We start from the raw sequence: 26,841 nt of genomic DNA, 5'->3' as shown, positions 1-26,841 counted from the left end.
AGAGAGATAAGAGTCTAAGGATAGATGTATGAATAATCAGAAGCCTTCATTGTCAGCTTAATGAAGCATTCATATCACTATTGATTAATTGTGTTTGGTAGAGACAAAATTAATAAACTTGATGAATAAACACATTTGTGATTCATTTTCTATTTCTATTTTACAAACGATTTAATTGAATTAAATGTTATAACATACTACAAATAATTAGAACTTATAGACAACAATAAGCACTAATAAAAATATAGCCAAGTATTATTGTAATTAAATTAAATGCTATAGTTTCTAATAATATTTTTTATTATTATTAGGCTACATTTTTATTAGGGATTAATGGTGACAATTATATTGATTATTATTCTTTTTTATTGATTGATTGATTGTTTGCTGTGATATGATTGCTGTGAAAATTAACAGAAATAATATGTCTGTTAAAGTATATATTATTAATAATTGATTTAAATTATATATTTTATAAAATACAATTTGACAAGGACTATAAAGAAGAAAAAAAGAGGAATAAACAAGATAAAAGTTCCTATTTATGTATATTTGAAACAAAACTCAGCAGGTTGTAGGACCACCGGTGAGTATCAGTGTAATCATTCCAGTCAGTAAAAAAACCAAGGGGTCATAGTTCACCTTTAGGATCCAAAGGAAACGTTAAAAAGACTAGACTGAGCCGGATTATGTGTGAGGGAAGAAGTCAGTGTCATGAACACAGAAAAAGGGCCGGATTTGTTGACTATTGTCAAGCACTTTAGACTCAGTCACACCTGTGAGATTGAGCCCTTTGTGTGTCTGTCAGCATCCAGGTGATGCGTTTGTGTGTGAGCAGCTCAGACAGCTAAGGTTTCATTTTGGCATTCGTTAGACAGCAAATGAGCAACCTGAAGAACATGCACAGCCTTTAAACTACCTAATATGAAAGACACAAAAGAGAAGGAGATGACAATGCCGACAATGAATCAGGTTACAGAACCAGAGAGGCTGGCTTAGAGTAGATGAAGACTGTGGGAAACCTAAATTCAAACCCTCAATGAGCGACCCACCGGGTCTTTATCAGCAGAGACCCTCACAAACACCAAGCTCAAGTGTTTGTGTCTGAGCAGGAGGCTTTGAAAGTGAGCTTCAGTAAGCCAGTGCAGACATGCCTGTGTGTTTTAAGCAAAGTCAAACAGGAAGCGGCACCAGAGCTCTGCTGCATCCAAACCATACTATGTTATCAGAGACAGACACATGCGCATACTGGTGTCTGTTTAGCTCTGAGATTATGTGTGTATGTTTCAGGATGAAATGATTGTGTGCAGATAAAGACATTTCTCTTGGCCCAGCTGAGGGAAAGAACATTCACACTCCTTCAACCTCGAGCTGAACCCAGCCCTGATCATCAGAGATCTGAACATGCTCTCCCACGCTCTCAACACTCACATTATCCCTCTCTTGTTTGTCATTCTCATGTCTCTTATAATTGTACAATTTAGTTCCAAAACCTAGTGAACCTATTTGGGCTGCATCGTTACTGGTACTTCATTGGTGACTCATTTGTAATGTTCTACATAGACAGGAACTCATATGAATCAATTTACAACTGATTTCTATATTTGAAAATCACTTTCATAATGAGTATGCATACCACATACAAACTTTATGTAAAACAGTCATTTACAGTCACTCCTTTTATAAAAACCTTTTCAGTATTCACTGAATTACATGTACACTATCTTTATTTTTTATTTGTTCTGTAAGGATGCATTAAATTTAAACAACTGACAAAAAGAAAAAAAAAAAAAAATAAAATTCAACAATTGAAATAAATTTTTCTAGAGTACAAAATCAGCATATTACAATGATTTCCGTATTTGTTCTGTAAGGATGCATTAAATTTAAACAACTGAGAAAATTCAGCTTCGCCGTTTTTTTTTTTTTTGTATTTCTGATCAAATAAATGCAGCACTGATGAGCATAAGAGACTCCCATACAAAATTGTGACTGGTACTTGTATAATAAGTATTCTTTTTGCATTTAATGAATGTTTTTTCAGTGTATTGGTGCTTGAGTATTTTCTCACCTGTAGTCCTCTGTCAGACTGACACTGGTCTCCTCTTTTCGCAAACGGGACAGAGCGGCTCCTCCCTCCAGCTGTAGCCGCACTAACCTGCTGTCCTCCAGAACAGTCCTCATCAACTCTCTGTACTTACACAATAAGATCTGTGCCTCCTGCAAATGCACAAACACACATTCATTACTATAAAACACAGACACTCCTCTACAGCTGCACACATTTCCATACACCTTATTGTTACATATACACATCTCATCTACTGTTCACACTGCCCCTTCTCCATGACGAACACACACCCCATCATTATGTCCCTGTCTCACAAACTCCATCGACATAGAGAGCAATACCTGCGGTTCCTGGAGCAGCACACATTACCTGTACACACTCTCACACACACAGGCATTATCATTCATTAAATGATATCTACACCTCCTTCATCTAATACCAGCTCATGTCTGTACTCATTAAGTGATCAAATGAGCTTAAGCTACAGTACAATGTGTAATACACATAACTGCCACACCTTTGGGTCTTGCACTTTATATACTGACCCCCTTTGATGTAGATATGAGATGATTTTAGTCCAAATGATAATATTTAATTCTGATGACTTGCACACAGGTGTATTTGTCAATAAGCATAAGTTGCTTATTACATAAGCATGAGTTGGCTGGTCATCTGATTTCAACACAACAGACCTGTTGAGGGGCCGACCCGCTCTACATAGAAAAAAAAACTATTTTTCTAGGCCACTAATATAACTGGAGTCATCCTTTGTGAGTGTATACAACCATTCAAAAGCATAAAAAAATATATATTATGTCATTTATATTATTTATTTTTTTCAGGATTCTTTAAATGAATAATAAGTTCAAAAGAACAGTATTTATTTGATTTTATTATAATCATTTAAATGGTGTTGCGACTTTTGATCAATTTAATGCATCCTTGCTGAATAAAGTAATAATTTCTTTAAAACAACAACAAAAAAACGTAATGACTTAATGGTCGTGTACATGATTTTAAACATAGCCATCACAACTTTTGACTACTGATACTATTTTTTTTTATCTTTTCAGGTGTTAAATGTTAAAATGGTTCACATTACTTGGCACACATTTATGTTTTTGAAAATTCCCTGACAAATGTACTGAAACCACTTCTAAAAAGTGGTTCTCGTTAGTAAACAAGGGCCATAAATTAGCAAAACGTCATCTTAATTAAAATCTAAAAGAAGTGTTTATGGTGTAATACTTTTTTGGGGTGGATGAGTCTATTTGTGCATGTACCACCCAGAAAAGCATCCATTATACCCAATGGTGCAGATGGTGGTCTGACCACACTATGCCAATTCTATAAGGAGCTAACAAGAAAAGGTTATATTGTACTAAATAACCTTATAAACCTCAACTAGAACCTTTTTAAAGTTAATTTGAAAAAGTACTCAAAGTGACACAATCTCATAATTACTGTCTTATATCTACACCCTAATTATTGTGTGTGAAGTGGGATGAAACTGTAGAGCAATTTCATGAAGTACAAATGTCAGTGGATGCTTCTGTGTTTTAAAGCCTATCTGCATTTTTGTTTACAGTACTGCTTTCAAACTCTTTCATAGACACTGCATAATAAACTATTAAATGGATGAAAAACTGAACATATGTTAAGTTTATGTGAAAATACAGGGAGAAAATTACTCAGAATCATAGTGAAAAGACATGGAAAAGGAAGAGGGCACATAATGAAAGGAGAAATGGCTGAGAGATGAGAGGACTGGCCGATACTTGTTTTGGTCTTCTATTCATTTACCATCTAAGCATCACTTCATCCACAAGAGGGGCTGTTTTAGCATTCAGGATAAAGTAAAGCAGAAATCCATACCCTCAACCACTGCCTCTCCATTCTACTCTTCAAATAAACCCTTGGTAAGTGATTTTAAAGATGGCTGCAGATAAACACTCCTCTGGGAGATCATTATTTCTCCTGAGGCCCTGATTTTCCCCAGAAGCCTGTGGATAAAAGGGTCCTTTGTGACCTCCACTGACAGCCAGAGGTCAACTCAGTCAAAGCCTTGACACACTAACCCCAACCACACACAAACTGAAGTCTATTTTTCAAAACTAGACATCTCTTCTAAATAGAACAGTCTTTAAATCACCGTAACCGGACACCAGTGCCACTGCTCTACTTCATGGAAATAGAATAAAAGTCTCTCAGACTCAGAATAGAAGATTTTAGTGCCATGATGATGCCCTCCTGAGGTAGATCACAGTGGATCACAGACAAAGTACCCACAATATGTATTCCTCAAACAACAGAACATAGCAACACCTTGGGTTCGGTCTCCAGGGAATGCAAAAACTGACAAAAATGTATACCTTTAATGCGAGTCGCTTAAGATAAAAGAGTCTGCCAAAATAAATACACATACAGCACTTTCATTCTGGACAGGTCTAGGACAAAGTATTTTCTGTGAGACTGCTCAGCTGAGCTGCTTTTAAAAAAAGTATTGTATTGACTGTTGCAGTACCTCTGCTGTAGGGGGCAGCACTGTAGACTCCAGTTTGCTGATGGTGTTCTGAAGCAGGTTCACAGCATCCTCACAATGGCTGGTCAGCTGCTCCAGCCTCTGAAATACAACAGAAAGAAATATAGGAACAAGAAACCATTAGAAAAAAAAAAATCAAGATTAATTAAAAAAAAAAAAAATACTGTTGTCAGATGTGGTACAACATATGTGGCTGCACATCGAATTGATTATCTTACTGTTTCAAGTTAAATGTTAAATATACTGTATAAATAACTTACTTGGCAGAGGAACTATTTATTGTGATAATTATTAATACATTTAAACCACTGAATACTTTTATTATATTATGGCTGCATGGCCTCTTGTGGCTTATTTCTGTATTTATCCACATTAAGGCTGGAATACAATATACAAATTCCAGCCTTTAGTTATAAGAATGAAGATGATGATTTTCTCACCATTCTGAAACAGATCCAGCTGCTGTGGGAATAAGGGAAAGTGCCTTCAAACTCAGTGGGAAGTTGAGTGATGTCCACATGCTTATAGAGAGATTTGAGCGATGTCAACAACTCCACCTGACAGATGCCAAAAGAACACAACAGTCATCAGGTTTAGCTTCTGCATTATAGGGGAAAATATGGGTTGCAGTGCTATCATAAACACTTCAGATGCCACAATGGCTGTTCTAATAGCTTAGATAGATGGCTAGGCTACACTATCTCTCCAGCTGTTGTGACATTCTCGACTGAAGCACTTTCCTACATAGCTACAAGAGTCTATCTCTGGCAGTCCGTTTTGTGTCAGGCACAAGCAGCGTCTCAGTAGAAACACTTGTGCTTTAAAAATGTCATCTATTTCTCTGAGAGTGTAGACTAACTAGCTGAAAGCTAGATTCTTGTCAGTGCTATTGCATGCAGTTTGTTTCAATTGGTCAGGGGGGTCAGGGTTTGGCACTGCTCTGGATCAAAACCATCCAATTACATTTTATTAGATTATGTTTTTCTCTTTTCCATTAGCACTAACTAGGAACATTGTTCTCCAGGTCCTAACGGTTAAAACTGGCCTCCATTTCATCTCCTATAGTGTGGCACATGACACAGATGTTGTCTTCTGCTGTTATTGTTTGAGTTTTACTGTGGCTGTAAAGTCAGGGCAAGTTACAGGTGATGGGTAATATTTGTGTGTTACCTGTATAGAAGTGGTTTTCTCCACACGTACAGCCAGATCTCTGTCGGCTAGCAGCAGTACTGTATGGATGCACCCTGGCATGGCCTCCTGTAGAGATTAAATACTAGACTATTTAGCACAGATAGCACCATGAATTAAACACATTTCAATGACTAAACCATAGTTCCCAGTCCTACAGACCAAAAAAAAATGCTTTTGCAGTCATTTATGATTAATGAATAAGACGTTTTAAACATCACTTTATATATATTGCTATTGATACAGGTGTTGTTAATACAGCTTGTATTTGTACTATTTGACTATTTTAAACATCACTTTATATATATTTCTTTTGTTAGAGACTAGGTATTCTTCAGTTGTTGACTGGTGGAGACAGATCTGAACGCGAGCTCGCAGTCGATTCTTGTAAACAAAATGTTTGGAAAACTTTAGCATACGTCACCAGAGGAAAGTCTATCGTTTCACCAGAAGATCAAGTTAGGGCATTTTGATGAACAATTGTGACAAAAAAAGTGCATATATTGTAAGATCAATTGATGAATAGCATTTAGAAAACAGATAGGGTAAATTACTTGCCAACTTTAAACTATGCATTGGCATAAATTACACCATCTAACAGAAGTTTTTAAAGGTTACATAACCTAGCAGACAATTTTCTGTCAAGTGCTCCAAGAACCACAATAAAAGCCTTCTGTCGGTGTTAATGAAATGAGTTGTATGACCCATAACAAAAGAGCAGAAAAACAACACTCTGTAAAAACAGAGCAGAGAAGTCATTTATGCCACTGAGAGCCGTTTTGGTCTGTTTCCTTGCATGTCATCATGCATACTGATCATGCACATATTATCATGCCATCTTAGCCACATCTGAACAGAAGGAAGAAAAGCTTTGCTTTAATGAAACAATAGCATATTTACTAAGGAATGTTCCAGAAACATCAACAAACTCTTCAGGGCTGAGACATAATTACCGCTGATATTTACTGCCTACTTACTGATGCACTGCAGTTTTCTATTTCACTTTGTTTTTTGAGTGTATTAAAATAATGAATACATGGTGAGGTTGGATCAGGTTTCCAGTTTTCCCCTGTCATGTGGGGGCCAAAGAGAAGGAATGATAAATGTGGGGACTGTTCCAGGTTAATAAAAGCCCGGCAGAGAACAGAATATTTTGGGATTATACCTTTTTATTAGACTGATTAACTAAACTCAAACATGTGTCACAACTCCAACAACTACAAATATATTAATACTTATATACACTACTGTTTGAAAGTAAGATTGTTTTTAAAACATATATTTAACAAAGATTTAACTGATCAACAGCGGTGCTTACATATATTCAAATAATCACATCAGAATATTAGAATGATTTCTGAGGGATCATGTTACACTGAAGTAATGGCTGCTGAAAATCAATAAATAAACTGAGTATTGAAACAGAAAGAAGTTTCATATATTTAAATTATTGAAAAAATTGTATATTGTAAATATAATATTATATCATAAAAAAAGAATTCTTGCTGTATTTTTGATCAAATAAATGCAGCACTGGTGAGCATAAAAAACATTTAAAAATTTACCCAGCCTGAACCTTTCAATGGTAGTGTAAACCAGGTGAAATGGGATGACAAATTTATAATCTTGATGAATCTCCGATCCAAAATGCAAATCAAAAGTGTCTTCTAACCAAAACATTACTATATTTTTGCCAAATCAGCAAAAGAAAATCAATTCCTTGGTTGGCCATTAATCAAACTTATCTATTTGAACACAGAGGCCTAAAGGGAAAAGTGCAATTGTCAGCTGAGAAGGACATCTATAATAAGACGATAGTATCAGTGGAGGAAGGAGAGACCGTGTTAGTTCCCTGAGGACCGGTCACTGAGCTACTGCATTCATTCAGACAGATCTCATCTGAATGCACTGAAGGGTGCTCCAACATGTGACGTTCACATAGTTTAGCAGCATATCATCAAGAATCTCAAAAACATTCTTTCTCACAAGACAGAACTTGTATGCTTGTCCATCATGGATTACAGACACAGATAAAAGATCAAAGAAAAGAGTAAAAATAAATGTTGGAAAGGTCACATGGGGGATTTCTGCAGCTGTGCTTCAGCTCAAATGAGTAGAGACAATGAAAACCTCTTATAGAGGCCCAGTGCTATTTAAAACAACATTGTCATTAAAAACATTCTCAATTTTACTTTTATATTGCTCATGCTTATCGCTCTCTATCTCACTCAGGAAGTCTAAATGGTGAAGTCAGCATTGGCACATCCTCAATCTTTTAGAGTGGGGCAGGTTGCTGGCAGGAGATGAAAGCAGCATTAAGCTGCATTCAGGTCCATGGCACAAACTCTACAGTGACTTCCATTAAATGTGCTCAGGAATCAAGTTCCTGCAGTATCTCTGAGGGATTATTTATGGGTTTCTTCCCATCCCTCATGTAAATGACTGCTGTGGTGATTCAATCAGTTCACTTGACAATTCTTTACAGTCTAAGGCCACTCAGATGAGATGAGCCATCCACTGTTCATAAACACTCAAACTAAATGTATATAATGAAATCTCACAGGATACGATTGTGTTCTCTACTGCCACCCTGCCCAGACTACACTTGTAAAAGATTAACCTTTATTTAAGCAGAGATTGTATCTAAGTGAACCAACTACTGACAAGCAAGAATCCAGGCTCTTCATGTCATAAGATGGTGTATTCTGTAAAATAACCAATCCCAGATGAGCAAAGGAAAACCAAACTCACCTCCCTCTCTCTCTTACTCTCGTGCGAGTATGTCCTATTGTGTAATTGTTTCTAAATGCAACTATTTATTTCCACAGCTGGTAAATCACAGTTAAATATTTATGATGTGCCGTTTTTATTTGCCTCTTTTAGCCAAAAATTACTTATTCTGTCTATGGAAATGTTTCTCAAATCTTTGCTTTACTTTAGTAGGCTGTCTTCTGAATTCCTGAGTAGCAGATGTCTGGTTGAAGTTAAATATCAGGATTCAAGGCAAGTTTGCATTCCATTTTGTTTTGAAGCAAGTATGGGAAAAGAAACGCCTTGAGGATGTGAACGGTATGTGACAGTTCTCTGTGTGTAGGATTCTCTGGAGGTTATGAACGAATGCTAGACTGTATATGTGTGCATTATCACAAATCATACTGTCAGGGTGTTTTTACCTGGAGGATGTTGAAGGATTTAAAGAGGGCGGGGACAGGAGAACACCTGCGGGCATCCACCAGGACAGTCAGTCCCAAAGCACTAACTTCCTTCCTGTGTGACAAATTAAGGTCACGTGTTTTATGAAGAACGCGTAAATAAATCACTCATACAATTGTGTTAATCTAAATACAAAAACTGCATAGGATGATAATAGTAGAAAGGATGTTGTCTAATACATTGCAGAGAAAACACATACACTAATGATGTGAGACTAAAAGTCTGGGGTCAGTAAGATTTTATTAATTTTTTTTATTATTTTTTAAAAATAAATTAATACTTCTATTCAAAAAGGATGCATTTGGTTGATCAAAAGTGCAAGTAAAAAATAATAATTTTTATGGCAGCAAAAGATTTCTATTTCAAATAAATGCTGTTCTTTTGACATTTCTATTCATCAGAGAATCCTCCTAAAAAAATGTATCATGAGCTCCACAAAAACATTAAGCAGCACAAAACTGATAATAACAAGAAATGTTTCTTGAGCACCAAATTAGCATATCAGAATAAAGTATCATGTGACACAGAAGACTAGAGCAATGGCTGCTGATGACGATTCAGCTATGCCATCACAAGAATAAAGTTCATTTTTCTATTAGAAAAAATGACAATTAGAAAAGTAATTCTGCTGTAATATTTCACAATATTATTGTTTTAACTGTACTACAAACTTTTGAATGGCAGTGTGAGCGTTGATTTGTAGTGGAAATGTAGTTTACCTGAGCGTACTGAAGAAGTAGACCATGATCCGCACCAGCTCTCCACTATTGCAGTTTGGATTCAACCAGATAGTGTTTCTCATTGTCACTGTCACAAGTGCATGGCCTGTTTTATCTCTTGTTCCTAAAATTTATTTTAAAAGATGAGCCTTTGGATCAAATTGATGGAAGGACCACATTAATAGCATTGAAAGAAGATCCTCACCAGGCAGGCAGAGCACTCCAGAGCTCAGGACATCAGGATTGATGTCATGAGCCTCACTCTGGACAGGCTGGGTCTTCTGGGAGAAGCGAGGCAGTGCCGAAGGAACTGCTGAGGGGTCTTCACTTTTAGTTTTAGCAGATAAGTGGGAAACAATGCTGTCTACTTCCTGACTGGATGCTGGAATATATAAAAAAGAAATAAATAAATAGGTAATTTCAAAACAAACAACACACTTAAAATGTAAACACAGAAACCCTTTGCAAGTCAGTTTAAAGTGTTGACTATAGTCAATCTACTATCTGTTTTATCATCGTAGACAATAATACATCACTCAATATATATTGATTTGTTCAATGTGAGTTAGTCTTTACTGCAATGTTTGATTGCTTAGGAACAAAAATAGATTTAACTGAGACTTACTCGCTGAAGATATACAGCACAGCCTATGGATGGCAGACTGATAAATATATTTGACTGTAAACTTAAAAAAAAAAAAAAACTAAATCTCTGGGACATGAAACACAAAGCTATTCAGACTCTGAAAACACTGAGGTCTTTTCACATGACAGATCTCTTTACAAAGCTAGTAGATCCACATTCTCTAAATCCTCTATTAACAAACAGCAACGCAGAGATGGTTGAATGGAGCGTGAGCATTTGCCCAATCTGTACCATCATGCAACTCAGCCTTCAAATCACACAAACATACCAGCTAATTTTAAGCATTCCAGGTTTCATCCTGTGCATCGACCCATAGGGCAGCTTGGATCTCTGCTCCATATACCTGACAGCATGATAGGACTGAGAGATAAATAGAGATCAGCTTCTTACAGTCATAAAACTAAAGTTTTGCTTCGCTACACTGCCACGCACTGCTGCTGCTGTGCAGAAAATAGATACTGAGATCAAAAACAGATGAGATGGAGTCCTGGGAATTCCAGAAGTCGTTAAACAGCTTGCACAAGGACAAGGAAAACAAGTATAAATTGCTCTGAAGCATAATCTGGCTGAGCTATATTTCAGAAGGGATTTGAGCTAGAACAGCTGAAGTGAGTTTCTGAGGAAGGAAATCTAAACATGATGGAATGTACTTCTTAAGTTAGGTAAAAGCTACAAGAAATTTGACAACTAAGAAAAAAAATCCACTTTTTACCCCCACTTTGTCTCCTTGTCTACCCAACATCCTCCTCACCAGAGAATGCCCACATTGAGGAAGTCGAGCGTATGAGCCCCCTGAGGAGCTAAGTGCTGCCCTAGACAGGGCAGAGCAGAGAGGGTCTTGGCTTCACACTCTCTCACCACAGTCTGGAGTTCAGTCTGGCCATGGGCCATGTCCTCAGCCTTTATTCTTCATGCAATTATATTTTCTTTCTATCTGATTTTCTTTTCTTTCTGATGTGGCTATAGACACTGAATAGTCAGACCATTAGGGACAACTCTAAATGATGCTATTTATACTGAATATATTTCCATACGCCAGACACATTCATTATTTTTATTGTAATAGAATGACTGCAATTATATGCTGCCCAATGAATGTGTGGACATGTGTCTGTTGTAAAGATCACACATCAGTTAATGCATGGTCTGGATAAGAAGTCACAAATCAAACATTGCTCACTTTGGGAAGTTTTATGGATCTTATTCAAGCTATCTAGTTCTTTAGTCAGTTTGTAAAGTATGTGTGTGCATGTTCCATCTGCCCAGCTCATCAGCACTCTTTTTCACAGACTGGATTCTCATTAAAGTCTGTAGTGCTTTTCAAGAGGTTTTATAGATCTTAGAGAAGCACTGTCCAAAGATAATTTTCCTTTCAGAACTAAAAATACACAAGCTAAATTCCCAGCAAACTACTGACACTGAATTTTTGTAAATCCTATTCACTTGAAACAGTGGGTTAAAAGAAATAACACCTGAAATCCTCTGAAAAATTGATGCATGATGACAAGAATGAATGAAAAAATAGTAGATAAGCTTACTTCTTTGTGTGTATAGACACACCGCTGTACTAAAACTGAAAAAATGTTTAGGGTTTGTGAACCACCCACTAAGAGAGAAAGAATCAGATCTATCATAGTCAAACTACCACAACAAACACACCATCATTACTTCTTTCTGCTGTTCGTCTTCAAAGCTGTGTAACCCCCACCCATTCTCCATTATTTAAACACTCCATCTATAACCCTCAAACACACACACTTAAACATCCCCCTCCACTCACCCCCTGCAGTTTCAGAGGTCCCACAGCAGGGATTGTGTTCAGGCCCACCCACCTCACCTTATCTCATATATCTTTCTTCACACCTGTAGCACACCTGAGCCAGGTGAGCACATCCTAGCAAACCAAATCCTCTGGATGAAGAGGAAGAGGAGGTGGGACAATGACAGCAACCATCTTCAGAAACTCTAATTAAAAAACTATGGTGCCCTGGACATGAAAAAATATTGTTGTGGTCATGTATTAAACATTCACTCCCACAACTTGATCATTTGTTGTACTACTTAAATAATACACTTTAATATATTGTGGGAACTAATTAGTACAACATAGCCTTGTTTTACTTAAAATTTGGAAAAAAAAAAATAAGTTGTGGAAACAAACTTGCTATTCGTGAAAGGGGCATCATAAATAGCAGATAAAATTCATTATGTATGGGCAGACAAGCAGCTCCTGATCACACAAAAACACTCTGCTCAACAAATGTCTAAAAATAGCTTAATCTAAACGAAATCAGGATTGAGTTACTAAATTACACAAAGCAGAAATCCTGCACATGACCCAGGCTTCTCTTCAGCTGTTTCCTTTAGCAGTTCAGATGTGAATCGGCATCTATCTTGGACGGTGTTCAGTGGAATTAATGTGTCTAAATTTGAAAACAAACTGTCTAGAGGCCGGAATATGACCTGCTACGAAGCCAGTCCTTGTAAAGCGCCCAGTCTAAGTAAAACCAGAGCCTCCCACGCTTTTCTTTCAGCCTAAAGAGAAAAGAAGCTCTATCAGGCCATTGCACGGGCCATTTGAGAGCCATTTATAACTTGTCAGAGGGCTGAATGTCGAAACGCCAAAGCTAGTCTGCTAATCTAGAGTAAATATACTAGGTGGACATGGCAATGGATGAATGATGAAAAAAATGACTCATAGAGAACAACTGCTGCAAACCACAGAGACGCTTTGCGAATTTGAACACAATTCATGCGTGAAACACCATTAAATGAGCTAAAAGTGAATAAAAGAGGGGATTATAATGATCAACATTAAAATATACTGATAAAATGTTAGGAAGAAGATAAAGCTGTGAAAGCAGGTTATGAATGGAGTGGATAAATAAAAAGAGAAGGAAGAGAAGCAGGTCCTTCTTCATCAGCAAAGGAAGTCTTTAGATGCATCTGAAGCAGATGCAAGCTTAGATGCATCTGTTAAGATGAAGAAACAGGGATGGAGGTAAAAGGGGAAATGGAGGGGAAAGAGTGGGAGGAGAAAGCATGTGGATAAAGTAAAGGTGAGCGGGATGGACTTTGGTAAAGATGACTCTACCTTGCTCTTCCTGCTGATGGTAACGGGTCTCCATGTCTGTTTGTTGCTGATGCCCTGCTGGAGAGCCATTCGCAGAGGAAGTAACCTCATTCTCTTGCTTCTCCTCATTTTCCCCCTTTCTCTCCTCCTCCTCCTTTGTATTTTGCCCTTCTCCTTTGGAGGTAGGTGTGTCCTGAGTGAGCATGTGTCCATTTGTGTCGAGCACATCTGCGTCTGGATCAAGGACTTGATTGCATGCTGACTGGACTCTATTTTCAGAATAGCTGGTCACTATGGCCTCTTGCTCACTCACAGCAATGCCCTCGGTCTCCTCTTCCTCCACCCCTTTCTCTTCAACATCAGTTTGTTTCTTCTCATCTGTTCCTAGAGAGGAGCTGCCCTCCTCCTGAACTTGAACATTGGAATCAGACTTGGGTGTGGCATCTACCAGACCTGTTTGAGCAGTCTCAACTTCCTCTGCCTTACAAACTGCAACTATATCATTCTCTGTTTTGCTTTCTGTCACTCCAATGCTTTTCTTTTCTACTGTTTCTTCCTCCTTACAATGTAAATTTCCAACTAGTTCTCTTTCTGCATGTGCTTCTTTTGTCTGGAGTTCCACCTCAGTTTTGTTGTTTCTGTGCTTGCAGGACTCTGTCCTCACCTGACCCTGTGAAAGGAGCATAACCGGATCCTCCTCAGGCGCCGTGGTGACAGACGCCAAAGCTACCTGTTCGCTTTGCATAGCAGCCGAAACAGGCCCACTTTCTTCCTCCGCACACAAACTATAATCACCATCAGATTCATTCTTGTCATGGCTACCTTTACTGAATGCTTGATGGTCTTCTTTTGTGGCAAAAAGATCATGCACTTGCTCAGGTGGTGTTTGGATGTGTTTGTGTATCTGACATGAGCTGTGCTCTGTTTGCTCAGTCTGTTTTTGTAAGGACACACTGACAGTTAGAGGCTCAGAAACCAACACTTTGCAATTCTGAAAATCCCAACAGCCTTCCAGGCCATGATCACCTCGGACCTGGTCAGAATCAGATACGACTTCTGCTTCTGCAGCAGGATCGAACACAACAAGTTCAATTTTAGCCGGAGAAAGTTGATCTGAGTTTTCCCTCTCTAAAGTACCAGATAACATTTCATTCTCTGGTTGTGATATACTAGTTATGTCGCTGTCTTGTTGCTCCACATGAACTGTTTCGCTGTCTGTTTGTGATGTACTTCGTGGCATGCTGTACAGATGTGATGCAATGAGTGGTTTGCTTTCTGGTAAAGATATACTAACTAGTTCACATTCTAGTTGTGATGTGTGGAATAGTTGGTTATCTGGTTGTGATGTGCTGACTAGACTGTTGTCTAGCTGAGATGTGCTGATTGCTTTGATGTCTGGGTGTGATGTGTTGATTGGCTCATTGTCTAGTTGTGAAGTGTTGACTGGTTTGCTCTCTGATTGTGATGTGCTGACTAGTTTGTTGTCTAACTGAGATTTGCTCATGTCCATTTGTGATGTCTCGATTGGCTCATTGTCTAGTTCTAATGTGTTAACTGGTTTTCTGTCTAGTTGAGATAAACCGTCTTTGTTGTTGTCTAGTTTGGATGTGCTAACTAGTTTGCTGTCTAGTTGAGATATGCTTACTAGTTTATGGTCTGGTTGTGACGTCTTGACTGTCTCACTGACTAGTTGTGATGTGCTGACTGGTTTTCTGTCTGGTTGTGATGTGTTGACTAGTTTGCTGTCAAGTTGAGATATGTTTAGTGGTTTAAGGTCTGGTTGAGATATGCTTACTGGTTCAACGTCTGGTTGTAAAGTCTTGACTGGTATATTGACTAGTGGTGACATGCCGTCTGATTGTGATGTGCTAGCTAGACTGTTGTCTAGCTGACCTATGTTTACTGGCTCAACGTCTGGATGTGATGTCTTGACTGGCTCATTGTCTAGCTGTGATGTGCTCACTAGATGGTTTTCTTGCTGAGATGTTCTTACTGGCTTAATATCTGATTGTGGTGTTGCCACTGGCTCGTTGACAAGTTGTGATGTGTTGACTGGTTCACAGTCTGTTTGTGATATGTTACGTGTTGAAATATCCGGAAGTGGAGCAGTATCACAGTCAGAGTTTTGAGACACAATCTCTCTCTCAGACTCATGCTCAGACACACTGTAACAGGAGGCTGTACCTGCAGCACAGGTGCGCTCAGACCCATCCACCTGCTGTAGTTGACTCTCTGCCTCTGCAAGAGCAGTTGGGGTTAAAATCACAGGCTGGTAGGTATCACTCAGGTTTTCCTCAATCAGCATGGTGCACACCATGCTCTGTGAGCATGCACCATTCTTCAAAAGACTCTGCTCTGGATTGGCTTTAGGCTGAGTAGAAGCCGCAGTCTGTGGTTTATGTACATTTCTGTAGTTCATGCTAATGGCTTGAGTGAGAGAGCCCTTCTGTGGGGAAAAGCGTGGTAAGGAGATATCAGCTAGCTCCACATACTCTCCCTCCGAATCCTCTGCCGTGCTGCTAGAGCTCCGTCCACTGCTATCTTTACTGATCTCACTGAGAGCAGGGAGGAGCTTAACCCCCTTGCTCTGACAGTCCATCTCCCCCGACTGGTCCGTGGAAGTGTCAATAAAAATCCTACATTGTATGTCCTCAGGGTTGTCTTCTATATCTACGTCCAAGTCCCTTTCCTCTATGTTGGCAACTTCCTTGGCCACCCCTCTACTTGCAGCTTCTTCTGTAACTTTGGGGGGTCTGCTGATAAACTCCGGGTGAACAATATCCTCCCACGGTACCCTAAAAATATCATTATCCGCTGATAAAAGACAGTGTTCCAGGGCGGCTTTTCTGACCACACTCCTCTCCCGGTTGATGGAGTCCAGCCAATCCATGGTAAATAGAGAGGTGTATGCTAGCTCTGGCACATCCAGCTCCTCCACATGCTGCCCGCTAGCTGCCAGACACTTCACCGTGATGCGTGGGGGGCTTTTAGGCGATGGAGTCACCTGTAAGTAGAAGTCGTTGGGCCGTAACACACGCCAGTCCAAAGATGAGAGCTGAATTATGATCTTCTCATGGACACACAGCGGCCAGCCCTCATGACGAAACAGGAAACCACAGTATGGGAACTGCAGAGAAAATAGAGAGGGAATAATCAGTAAGGCCATCAATAATTGTTAATTTAACTGTTGATAAATTACATAGAAAGACTTGCTGGACAGATTTCAGTTATCTTAAAAAATACATTCCAAATTTTTTTTTATTTATTTTTATTAAAAAAAATCTAGCAGAGGTTAGTTGGAGGGTTGTTTCTGTCGGTTGGTCATGCTGATATATTATATTTGGCACATATATTTTTTCAGGCCTTTAAAACAAAGATAAGACATGGTGGTTATTTATGTTTTCTATGTTTCCCATTCTAAGTGAACAAAGTGATATAAGATAACAGGCTTGTCTCTCATGGGAAACTACTGGTAACAACCAATTGCCACAGTTGACTTTGGCTTGCTCAATGGGGATTTTAAGGAAAAATATGCATTACAAAAAGTATAATATATCCAATAAATTAAATTAATGCAACATTCTGCCACATTTGCCATGGCATATACCATGCCATTTTATTAACACAGCACAGGGAATAATAAAGATAAGATCACAGGGACTTAAAGTGGACAGGGATTATGAGAGATTCTTTCTTGCTAAATCCGGATGCTTCTAGATGATTCAATGAGACAGTTTGCACAATAAGCCTCTTTATTAAACTCAATTTCAGAGAGCAAGCGAGCGAGCCCTGTAGTCAATCTGTACCCTGTTTCATTCATTTGAATGAATTCTGCTTGGAAAGTTTACTACAACGGAAGTGTACTGGGAAACTAAAGAATTAGAAATAGACTTGGAGTCCTGAAACAACTGCATAATTCATTGGGTTTCTTCCTATATGCCTTGACAGTCATGTCACAGACTGTAATACTGACCCTCTCTATGTAACTTGATGCAAACGTGCTTTCGGATATCTCAGAGATGAAATGAATATTCTGCTTAAGTTGACTAGGGTAGGCTGAAAATGACCCGTTTCCTTTGAAAAGCAGAGCGGGGCAAGGGAGGAAGGAGGGTTGGGTGTCCTTGTGCCGAACGTAAGGGGGGTGAAAGGGCTTTTTATTCACAGACCTCTCATTTTAAGCTTCTGTTTCCCATTATTATATCTTCATTCACCTTGAAGAGGCAGCCCCCACCATGGAGGAAGAGACCTGGAGATACTCCACTGACCCCAGGTGCAGCAAGCAGCCGCTGTTCCCACAGGGTTCACGAGGGCATAAATGCACATGGACACACACATGCACACACAAACTACAAAAACTGAGACCATAAAAGGGGGTATAAATAAAACGGTAGGGGTTCTATTAAAGGGTCTTTTTTCAGGTGCACACTGGAACCATTCCAGCTGTCCCCTGGTGCTGGCTTTCAGCTCATGAAACATCACAGATACTCCTTAGAGTATGTGTGCAGAGAAGGGGTGATGGGAATTTCTTTTCTTTTTTTTTTTTACTTTATTTTTCCCTTTTTTCCAAACAAATACAGAAGAAAATGAAGCCCGGCTTTTGTTATCTCCAGATCCCCATCTATCCATCATTTTCTGTCCTCTCCTTGTCACTTGGAATCAAGTATGCTGTGTGTGTAGCATATGGGGGCATCACAAAGAAAACTGTAACTGAGGGACCAGCAGCTGAAGTCGAGTGTAAAGAACATGTGTGTGTAGACAGCTGTGCAGAGCATGTGAGTGTGTGTATCTGTACTGATCTGGCTGGGAAAAATCCCAGCGCTCTGCAGCGTTGATAGGACTTCTGGGGGCTTCTTCTCAAATAACCAAAACAAGAAGCACTAACACAAACATTCAGGCCAACAGGCTTGCCATGCCTTTTGTTTTAACATGCACATGTGGGTGTTCTGGGTACACCCTCATGATGACTAATGATGAGTAGGGGCTCAGCTAACAAAACATGACAGACAGAATAGGACATGACAAAACACAACTAGAGGCCGAACGAGAAATCATGAACACAATATGGTCGTGAATGTTACACTAAGATAAATGACAAAATGAGTTAAGCAATGAGTAAGAGAATTGAAAAGAATGAAAGGGAAATGTGTCACAGATGTATCCTGTTGAATACAAGTGAATGCATGTCTATGAATTTTATCAGGCTAGATTTGGGGTTTGCATTAGTATAGATTTATTCATTTCTTCACTTTTTATTTCTGATATAATAAAAACATAACATATATAAGAAATAATAATGAATAAATGAACAAATAAATAAATAAAAAGAGAACTTTGATACTCACGCATGCATCCTGTTGGATGCTCTGTAGGATGTGTTTAGCGGGCACCAGGAAGTCAATGATGTAGCGTAGTCCGTCTCCACGGTATTTCGTCTCTACCACGTCTAACACCTGGCATAGCACGGTGGCCGCAGTGGCTTCAAATGGAGGGTAGAGAGCGGAGAGCGTGCTCTGAATGCAGTTGTCCAGAGATTTAGAGTCCTGTAGAGAGACATACATATAATCAGAGCAAGCACAAAAACTTTCTTCACAACTATATCTCAACAGTATTGACATAAATACAACATTTTTTGTTTTTAATATGAACGATGAGAATTCACGATGACCTCAGTTAGGCTATGGATCATCCTACATCCTACATGAAATGCAATGTACTGCCCAATCAAACTAGTAAGATGGTATTAAGTCCAGCACAGGCACACTGATAGTCACACTCTCAGGAAGTGAATCACCCAAGCCTGGTGTTGTCTGTCAAAACCTAGACCAAGTTTTTCTTCTACCACATCCACACGTGACCTGAAAGCAGCCGATCAATGTCCCTGGTGGTCTCCATCATGAGCCTTCCGATCTGAGAAGTTTAGAGTAGAACAGCGACTGGTGGTGAAACCTGACTCTTGAAGCCAGTGCAACCAATACACTGCTAAAAATAACAGCTGCTCCAGCAACATTTTAAGAAATAGGCCTCTAGTCTAACTTTACTGTGTCTATTTGCTGTTCATAAGCATGATTTTCTTCTCTGTCATTCACAATTTTGTTGTTGAGCTTGTAGTTTAGTCAGTGACTGGTTAATGTCCATTAAAAATTTAATTAATTGAGCTTATCGACTGACAGCTGATTAATCAATATCAGCATAAATGCAATCATTAATCATGCAAGGAGATCATAAAAAAAACATCTGTACAGTCCATAAAACTTTTGTACTGCACGTCATATCACATCTGCAACACAAACATGCAACACTGCCTTTCTTGAAAAAATTAAGCGGCTCAATGTAATCAATGTTGGAGTTTTTCTTTTAAATAAAGATTACGTTCACTGCAAATACTACAATTGTATCTCATCAGTCTCCCACTATCATCTTAACCAGCAATCATGTCAGCACTCGCCAAGCTAGCATGCAGGTAAATTCACCTAAAAAAATCAGTGTGACCGTGTGTTATGCATTGGTTTCTCATTGGGTATTATTAACTGGAATATCTCACAATCCCCAATGTTATGTTTTAATTAAAAAAAATGAAATTAAAAGACAATTAATTAAGTGACAGTAAAGACATTTATAAGTCTCACCATGTGGGCCCATCTTAACTACCTCTCTTGTTCTCTGTATAACACATAACTGTGATATTGAATTATTTCCTTAATTACTAATTTCCAGTAGATTATCAGTAAACTCATTGATCTTACTGAATGCCACCCAAACCACACAAATGCCCTGAAAGAAACTCGAACATCCTCATGATGCATTACTTACAGTAGCACTTAAGGCCTCACAAAACTACTGGGGTTACTAAAGCTCAAAAGTACAGTCTAGCATATCCAGTGACTGAGGCATGTCAGGCAGGAGAGATGGATGAGACATTCAGACACCACTTTAGAGACCCCTCTCTGCGTGATTACCTATATGTGCACACATGTGTAGATAGTAATCTGGGGTATGACCGTACCGAACAAGATAAGGGAACCATAGCAAAACCAGAGTTAAAGTGAAGATGTTTATGTTGAGAGTAAGAAAGATAGAGAACGTGGGAAAGAACAAACTGAAAATCAACATGACACAGCTGTGAGCTAGGCAGACACACAGGTGCACTGTGGGTAAATATTTTAATTCCACCAGCATTAAATAGAAAATGAGATTAAAGATGTCATGTGACTACACTTAATGATTAAAGTCAAAAGCTGGTTAGTATAAGCACCACATCTTACAATCAAAGTGCTGCTTCTGTTAGGGTTTGTCCACAGTTTGCATAATTAGCATATAAAAACAATTAAAGTCTATGGCAGTTGTTCTCAAACAACCAGGGGGCCCTTGGTCAAACTTCTAGGAGTGCCTAATAATAAGAATAAGTCTTCATAAGTCTTTAATAAAATAATAACATTAAAATTTTTAATATTGTGATAATATCTTAAATGAAAATTTAATTTAAAGAAGACTAAAAATAAAGATGTACATCAATGAAAAGCCCTCATATTTTTTTTTTTTTTTTTACTACAACAGAAGTACCAGAGGAACATATCAGCTCAGATAACAAGACCTTCGATTTTGTCCTGGACAATGCCTGGAAGCCAAAATAGTTAAGAATCACTGTTCTGTGGTATGTCCCCATTTATATAGCCAAGTAAATGTCTTCATTTACAACGACCTTGCTGTGCCATACTGTTATCAGTGCTGTAACTTAGTCAGCCTGGGAACTGAGATCCCCTCACACACATTTCAACCATCTGAAATAACACAAAGAGGACGAAAGTGTGCTCATTCTTTGACTCTCATCAAATCTGCACGAGCGTTTTATGCTGGTTTCATACACTGATCCATATCTGGAGCTATAAGATCACACATTGGTCTATCTAGTCAGGTTTCTCCAGCTCTGAAAACATTCTTAAATACTGTGGCATTGATGCATTAGATTCATTAGAAGAACAAACTCCATTTGATCAACTCATTTTACACAAATCTAAATTCCAGAATCTGTGTTGTTTGAAGTGAAAGTTCAACTGATGTTTACCAGGTCTAAACATCATCCGCATGCCTGAATGTTCTTCATCAACATCCGTCATTTCAGAAATATGAGCCACTTCTTGTACAGAATACATTCTAACAGCCCTCTTCAAGAGTAAATTAATTCCAGGTTGTGGGATCTTCATTGGTTTTTGATGTATTTTCGGATTCAGCTAAACTCTTTTATATAAAGATTCTTTACTGGCATCAACATTTCAGTTTTTTTTTCAATTGCACAAACCGTTCTTTAGATTATTAAAATGTTCTTCACACTAATATAAGAAAAAAGATTCTTTTAATGGGAAGAAACCAGGAGATCTGAAAAACCAAGGAGTTCTAAACTTATTATGTCCATTGTTATTTGAGAATTTGAGATGAGTGGAAGTCTTTTTTTTTGGCAGCAGGATGGCGTTCAAAAGCAAGAGACAGAGGGCTTTTCCTCTCAAACAGTTCCGACCGAGGTGCCAAGAAGTCATCAATCAAAAAGCAGGGCCTGGAGCTTGGGGAAAAGCTCTTGAGGCCCACAAAATCCTGCAGCCTCTCTCTGCTGAATAATGTATAACATCATTAGGATCCCCATTTAAACCCGAACAGTAACACATACCACCCATCATCGTGAGCAATCGCAATATAATTTTTTCAAGAGCCGTCACTCTAGTTAAATTCATGCGAACAGTGGCAAGACCTAACAGAAAGATGTTGATTAGAGGAGGCTGTGTTCATGTCCTCGTCATGACTAATGCTCATTTATGAGTCTGACAGTGCCTGTAGTGTGTTGACCAAGGAAGGAAGAGGATTCAATGCAGACTTCCTGTCTCAAACAGTGTAAAAGCAAACATTTCCAAGAAAAAGTCAAATATTCCGACATTCTTTCTCCATTTTACCTTTTAAAGGTAAGAAACAGCAGCTTAGGCTTTTCCTCTGTGAGCTGAATGGGAGACCCTAAGAAGGGCCCATTCTGAGAGAGGAGAGGGATTTACTGTTAGTCTGCAGCAGACGGCTTAATTTTCTCCAGATTTGAATGGCCACACAAGCCGCTCATTCCTCTCTCTCTTTTTATCACTCATCTTGGTCTTTTCTCTCAGGCATTAGTGAGACAAGTTGGTGAGATTTGGGTCTACAATGGTATCATTCAGCAGAGCTCCGTAGTCATGCCTACAGGATAAACACTGTGCCTCATAAGCTTGTGTGAGTGCGCTACACCACACATAGTCAGGCAGATATTCTGTGGTTTGGTTGGGCTTGTTCTTCATTACACTGAGCCCTCATATGCAGGCCCTGGCAGAATCTGACAGAAAGTCTTTTAGCATCTTCTTCAGTGATTCCGTGACAAAAGTTTTAAATCAGTTTGGGGTCAGGATGACTTTTTTTAAATCAATATTTTTATTCAGCAATGATGCATTACATTTTTTAACTTTCTATTAACTAATGATTCCAGAAAAAAAGTGTCACCGTTTCCACAAGAACATTAAGCAGCACAACTATTGTCAACTAAGACAATAATAAGAAATGGTTAGAACACATTTAGAACACACATTCGCGGTCCTTTCCCCCTCAGTAGAAATCACAGTCAAGCTCATCATTCTGAAAAGCGAGGTTTATGCTGATTGGCCAGCTATGCAGTGCGTTGTGATCAGCTGAATACCTCAAGCGTGTGACAGAAATGTTACGCCCTTTACCACACTGTCATGCCGTCTCCCGGCACGACAAGACAAAACCAATAAAACCCATTACAAACGAGGCATTTGTTGCATCTAGTGGGGACATATTTACTGATTATAATGTGTTATTATGCGTTGCGTATTGCACCGGGTAAACATAAACCATGTCTGCATTTGTGATCGGAGAAATGACAAACAACAAGCTCTACTCTACATTGCTTAAAACTCGCGTTTGAATCATCAGTGGCAAATTCTTTAAATACAAAAAACGTACTTAAAGGCTGTGAGACAGAAGCGCCAGACTGTCCTTGCAAAGTTGGATTTGCCCCACTTTATAGAACACCCTTTGAACACAGACCCATTGTAGGCTACTCTGTAGGTTCATGAAACAGGCCTCCATAAAATGTGTCACACAGCATCACACATTGCGGGCTTGAGTGAGGAATGGGGGACGGACTTGAGAATGGCACAGCCGGCGGATTCAATGAAGGAGTGGCTTGCGGGCTTGCGGCAACCACATGTGATTACCCCCGGCTGGATTCTGTTTCGTCCACGGTGAAAGCCAATCCGGCGATCCACAGCGCGAAGTTCATGTATTTCCTCAATGACCAGCACAGATCAGCTCTAGGCATAACGAAGCGGATACTGTCCTCTTTTGGAAGGCCAAAAAAAGTAGTTTTGCTTTCACAATGAAACACACAGCATCTCCACAACATGGCAGTGGCGGCAAAAACAATATTACAGCGAAAATAACAGTTACGCCTTTCTTTGTGTGAACACTTGGGCGGTGTTATTCAAATCTTCCCACACAGTGACGTAGACGTGGGGGCATGTTTAAATGAGGCACTTTAGGAGGGCGTGGACAAGTCTTAACTTTTATAAAGAATATCTCTTTGGGTTTAAAACTTTAGTCTTTGCAACTTTACAGATCTTCTTTATGCACCAAGAGCTTGTAACACTCCAAAGAGAAAGGAAAGATTGAAATCGCATCATATGACCCCTTTAAAAGATTGAATCAATTTTTAAAATTTTAAGACAGGATTTTTCATAATAAATTTGTATAAATCATACAAAAAAAAAAAAGATAAAAAAATTATAAAACAAAATAAAAAAAATGAAAAACAGAATCTAGGGAAAAAATAAAGTGAAATTAATGGGGCCCTAAATTTAAAGTTGGCTTAAAAGAATTTATGAAAAAAAAAAAAAAAAAAGACTACTACTACTACTACTACACTCTAAAAATGCACGTTATGAACATTACATTTCAAACATACTGAAATACTTTAGCCACGGAGCGAAGGCGGAGCGGTGGAGCGGAGTGATTATTAAATGCTCTGAGCACGGAGGGGAAATTGTTGCCGCTCCACTCTGCTCACATACTCTGGTTTACATGCATTCTCAAAGCATTTCCTTCCATAATAATATTAAGTGAATATTCTGATAAATATTGACATGATATGGAAAAAATATTGTCATAATTATTTCTGGATATATCACCCAGCCCTGGGTTAAATATAACCCAGTGCTGTGTAAAATATGGACAAACCCAGCAACATTTAAACATAAACATTTATCCCAACCGCTGGGTCAAAACAACCCAATTGCTGGGTTTGTCCATATTTCACCTAGCACTGGTTTGTATTTAACCCAGCATTTTTAGAGTGTAATTTTAAGTTTTATTATGAAAAGTGCTGAAAATTAAAATGAAAGAAAGGGAAAAGAAAAAAAGAAAACTCGAGCCCCAGTGTACGCCACTGCTCTTTTTGGTAGCTGAAAGTACTGTTTGCTAAATTAACAAGTGAACATGCATGCATGAGCTTTGAAACAAGTAAGCTTCAATTTTTTTTTTAAATGTCTGAAACCTTAAGGCAAACTAACAGACATAGATAATGTGATCGTAGCTCTGCCTAATTCAGCATGTCAACATGTTAATCAGACTACAACTGGCTTTGTGTGGTTTCTCTGAAACACGTGTGACATGTATTTAATCTCATTATTGAATTATACTTTGTGTTATGTGCAATTGATCAGGCAAAGTTCCTTTGTATTGTTTTTGCTTTTTGAAAACATAATCAAATCTTGGCATACATGCTGAACTGAACCATTTCCAAGAATGTGACAAACCATCTAATGGTGGCTGTCTGTGTCTAGGGATGTTGTTAGGAGGAGTGTTATTTATGGCACAGGCTCTTTTCACTAATGATAATCATGACATGAGAGTGCACAGCATACAGCTTTGTTAAATGAAGCCTGTCCCCTATTAAGACAGCAGCTTGGCCTTTGGCTGCACAATATTAGATTACTTAAAGCATCTCTATGGGTAACACTCTTACTGGTGAATAATCAAATCAACCGCATCTGTCCCGAGGGAACAGTGAATCCCTCTGTTGACTGTTTAAGCCTTACAGAACAACATTTAAAGGAAATTAAAGCACAAAAATGTTTGAAACGTAGTGATGTGGAACACAATCTAAGTTTACATGTGCAGTTGTAATCGAGCTACAATGGGTTTTTGCATAGTTAAGCAGCAGCCTTCACCTGTCTACTCAAGTATAGGAAAAAAAAAATGTGTAAAGGAATATTTAAAGGATTGCAATTAAACTTTTTAAGAGTGCATTTAAACCAACATACTGTCCTTGTGTACAATAATAAGGTACTGCATAGCGTAGTGGTTGGACAGATGATAGGAATGTGAGATGTTCAGACTTGTTCTTAAAAACTGCCATCTGATGAAGAAGGACAAGATGGAATAATGTAACTAGAGAGATAATATAATCCATTAAAAATGTTGGCCAATTATGAGTTGAATAAAAGTGACCTTGTTCTTTCAAGTGCATTTGTGTCAAACTGCAGCTGAGCTCTAACAGATGTGCAAGGTAATAAGAGACATGGTCAACTGTGTGTGCACACACTAAAACACACACACCGACTCTGAGAGATAACGTATGGCAGGGCAAAGCACTGGGGACCTGACCTTTCACCCCAGCACAAGTGACAGAATGAACCAGCTGTCCATTAGAGCAACACAGTGAAAGAGAAAAGGGGGACAGAGAGAGAAAGAGATGTGAGGTACCAAAAAGAAAGAACAAATATTTCCATTTCCAGTGTTTGTCCTGTCCCAGCTGATCAGGTGACCAGGCTATTGTGCATGAGATTTAGAGGGTGGAAACTTTGGCAGGGCACAATGTGATGGTGGTACGTCATTGGGGAATTATGAACACAAAAGAGAAGTATAAACCTCTCTCTTTCTCTCCTCCCAACCCCCAATATAGACATTTTCCTGCTCCGTTATCAGCAGGCTGATAAGAATAAGGTTCCGGACAAGGGAATATTTAGCATCTACTGACTTCCTGAAGAGGTGAAGCAGCTGTTGCACTATGACACCTCCCAGTCACTACATCAAATGACTGTCCAACGCTGCTGAGCTCACTCACAGATCACTGATGAGGTCAGATCTACCTAGAACACCTTCCAGTGCTCAAATATAGCTCACTGCAAGAAAAACACATTCAGGAAATATTTATCAACTGGCTAACTACAGAAATGGTACCTAGTTAGACATTTTTCCAATAAAACGTATCCCCAGAGAGACAATTTTGCTTAAGAGAACAGGAAAGGATTTTAGAAAGCTGGCCTAAATATGGAACTATGTTCAACTCTAGCTGTCAGTATC

General features: G+C 38.7%; 1 protein-coding gene across 5 annotated transcripts in view; it reads right to left on the bottom strand.

Annotated features, from left to right (window-relative positions):
- LOC109070058 overlaps positions 1-26,841 on the bottom strand; it is an 89,248-nt gene that overhangs the window by 29,230 nt on the left and 33,177 nt on the right. For 2 of the 5 annotated variants that reach the window (XM_042727833.1, XM_042727834.1), the window contains 10 exons: positions 18,795-18,992; positions 17,664-18,611; positions 13,474-16,579; positions 9,939-10,115; positions 9,734-9,857; positions 8,975-9,068; positions 5,784-5,870; positions 5,054-5,170; positions 4,596-4,694; positions 2,072-2,220 (listed from right to left, as the gene is read on the bottom strand). In XM_042727833.1, coding sequence (XP_042583767.1) covers positions 2,072-2,220; positions 4,596-4,694; positions 5,054-5,170; positions 5,784-5,870; positions 8,975-9,068; positions 9,734-9,857; positions 9,939-10,115; positions 13,474-16,342 — 3,716 coding nt within the window. In that variant the 5' untranslated portion in view covers positions 16,343-16,579; positions 17,664-18,611; positions 18,795-18,992. The remainder of the gene's footprint in view (positions 1-2,071; positions 2,221-4,595; positions 4,695-5,053; positions 5,171-5,783; positions 5,871-8,974; positions 9,069-9,733; positions 9,858-9,938; positions 10,116-13,473; positions 16,580-17,663; positions 18,612-18,794; positions 18,993-26,841) is intronic. The other 3 variants (XM_042727830.1, XM_042727832.1, XM_042727831.1) reach the window with 2 other exon arrangements.

The sequence above is a fragment of the Cyprinus carpio genome, chromosome B7 (assembly GCF_018340385.1).
Source record: "Cyprinus carpio isolate SPL01 chromosome B7, ASM1834038v1, whole genome shotgun sequence".
Taxonomy (NCBI): Eukaryota; Metazoa; Chordata; class Actinopteri; order Cypriniformes; family Cyprinidae; genus Cyprinus; species Cyprinus carpio.
The sequence above is the reverse complement of the archived record's forward strand: the minus strand, read 5'-3'. Positions and strand labels throughout refer to the sequence as shown.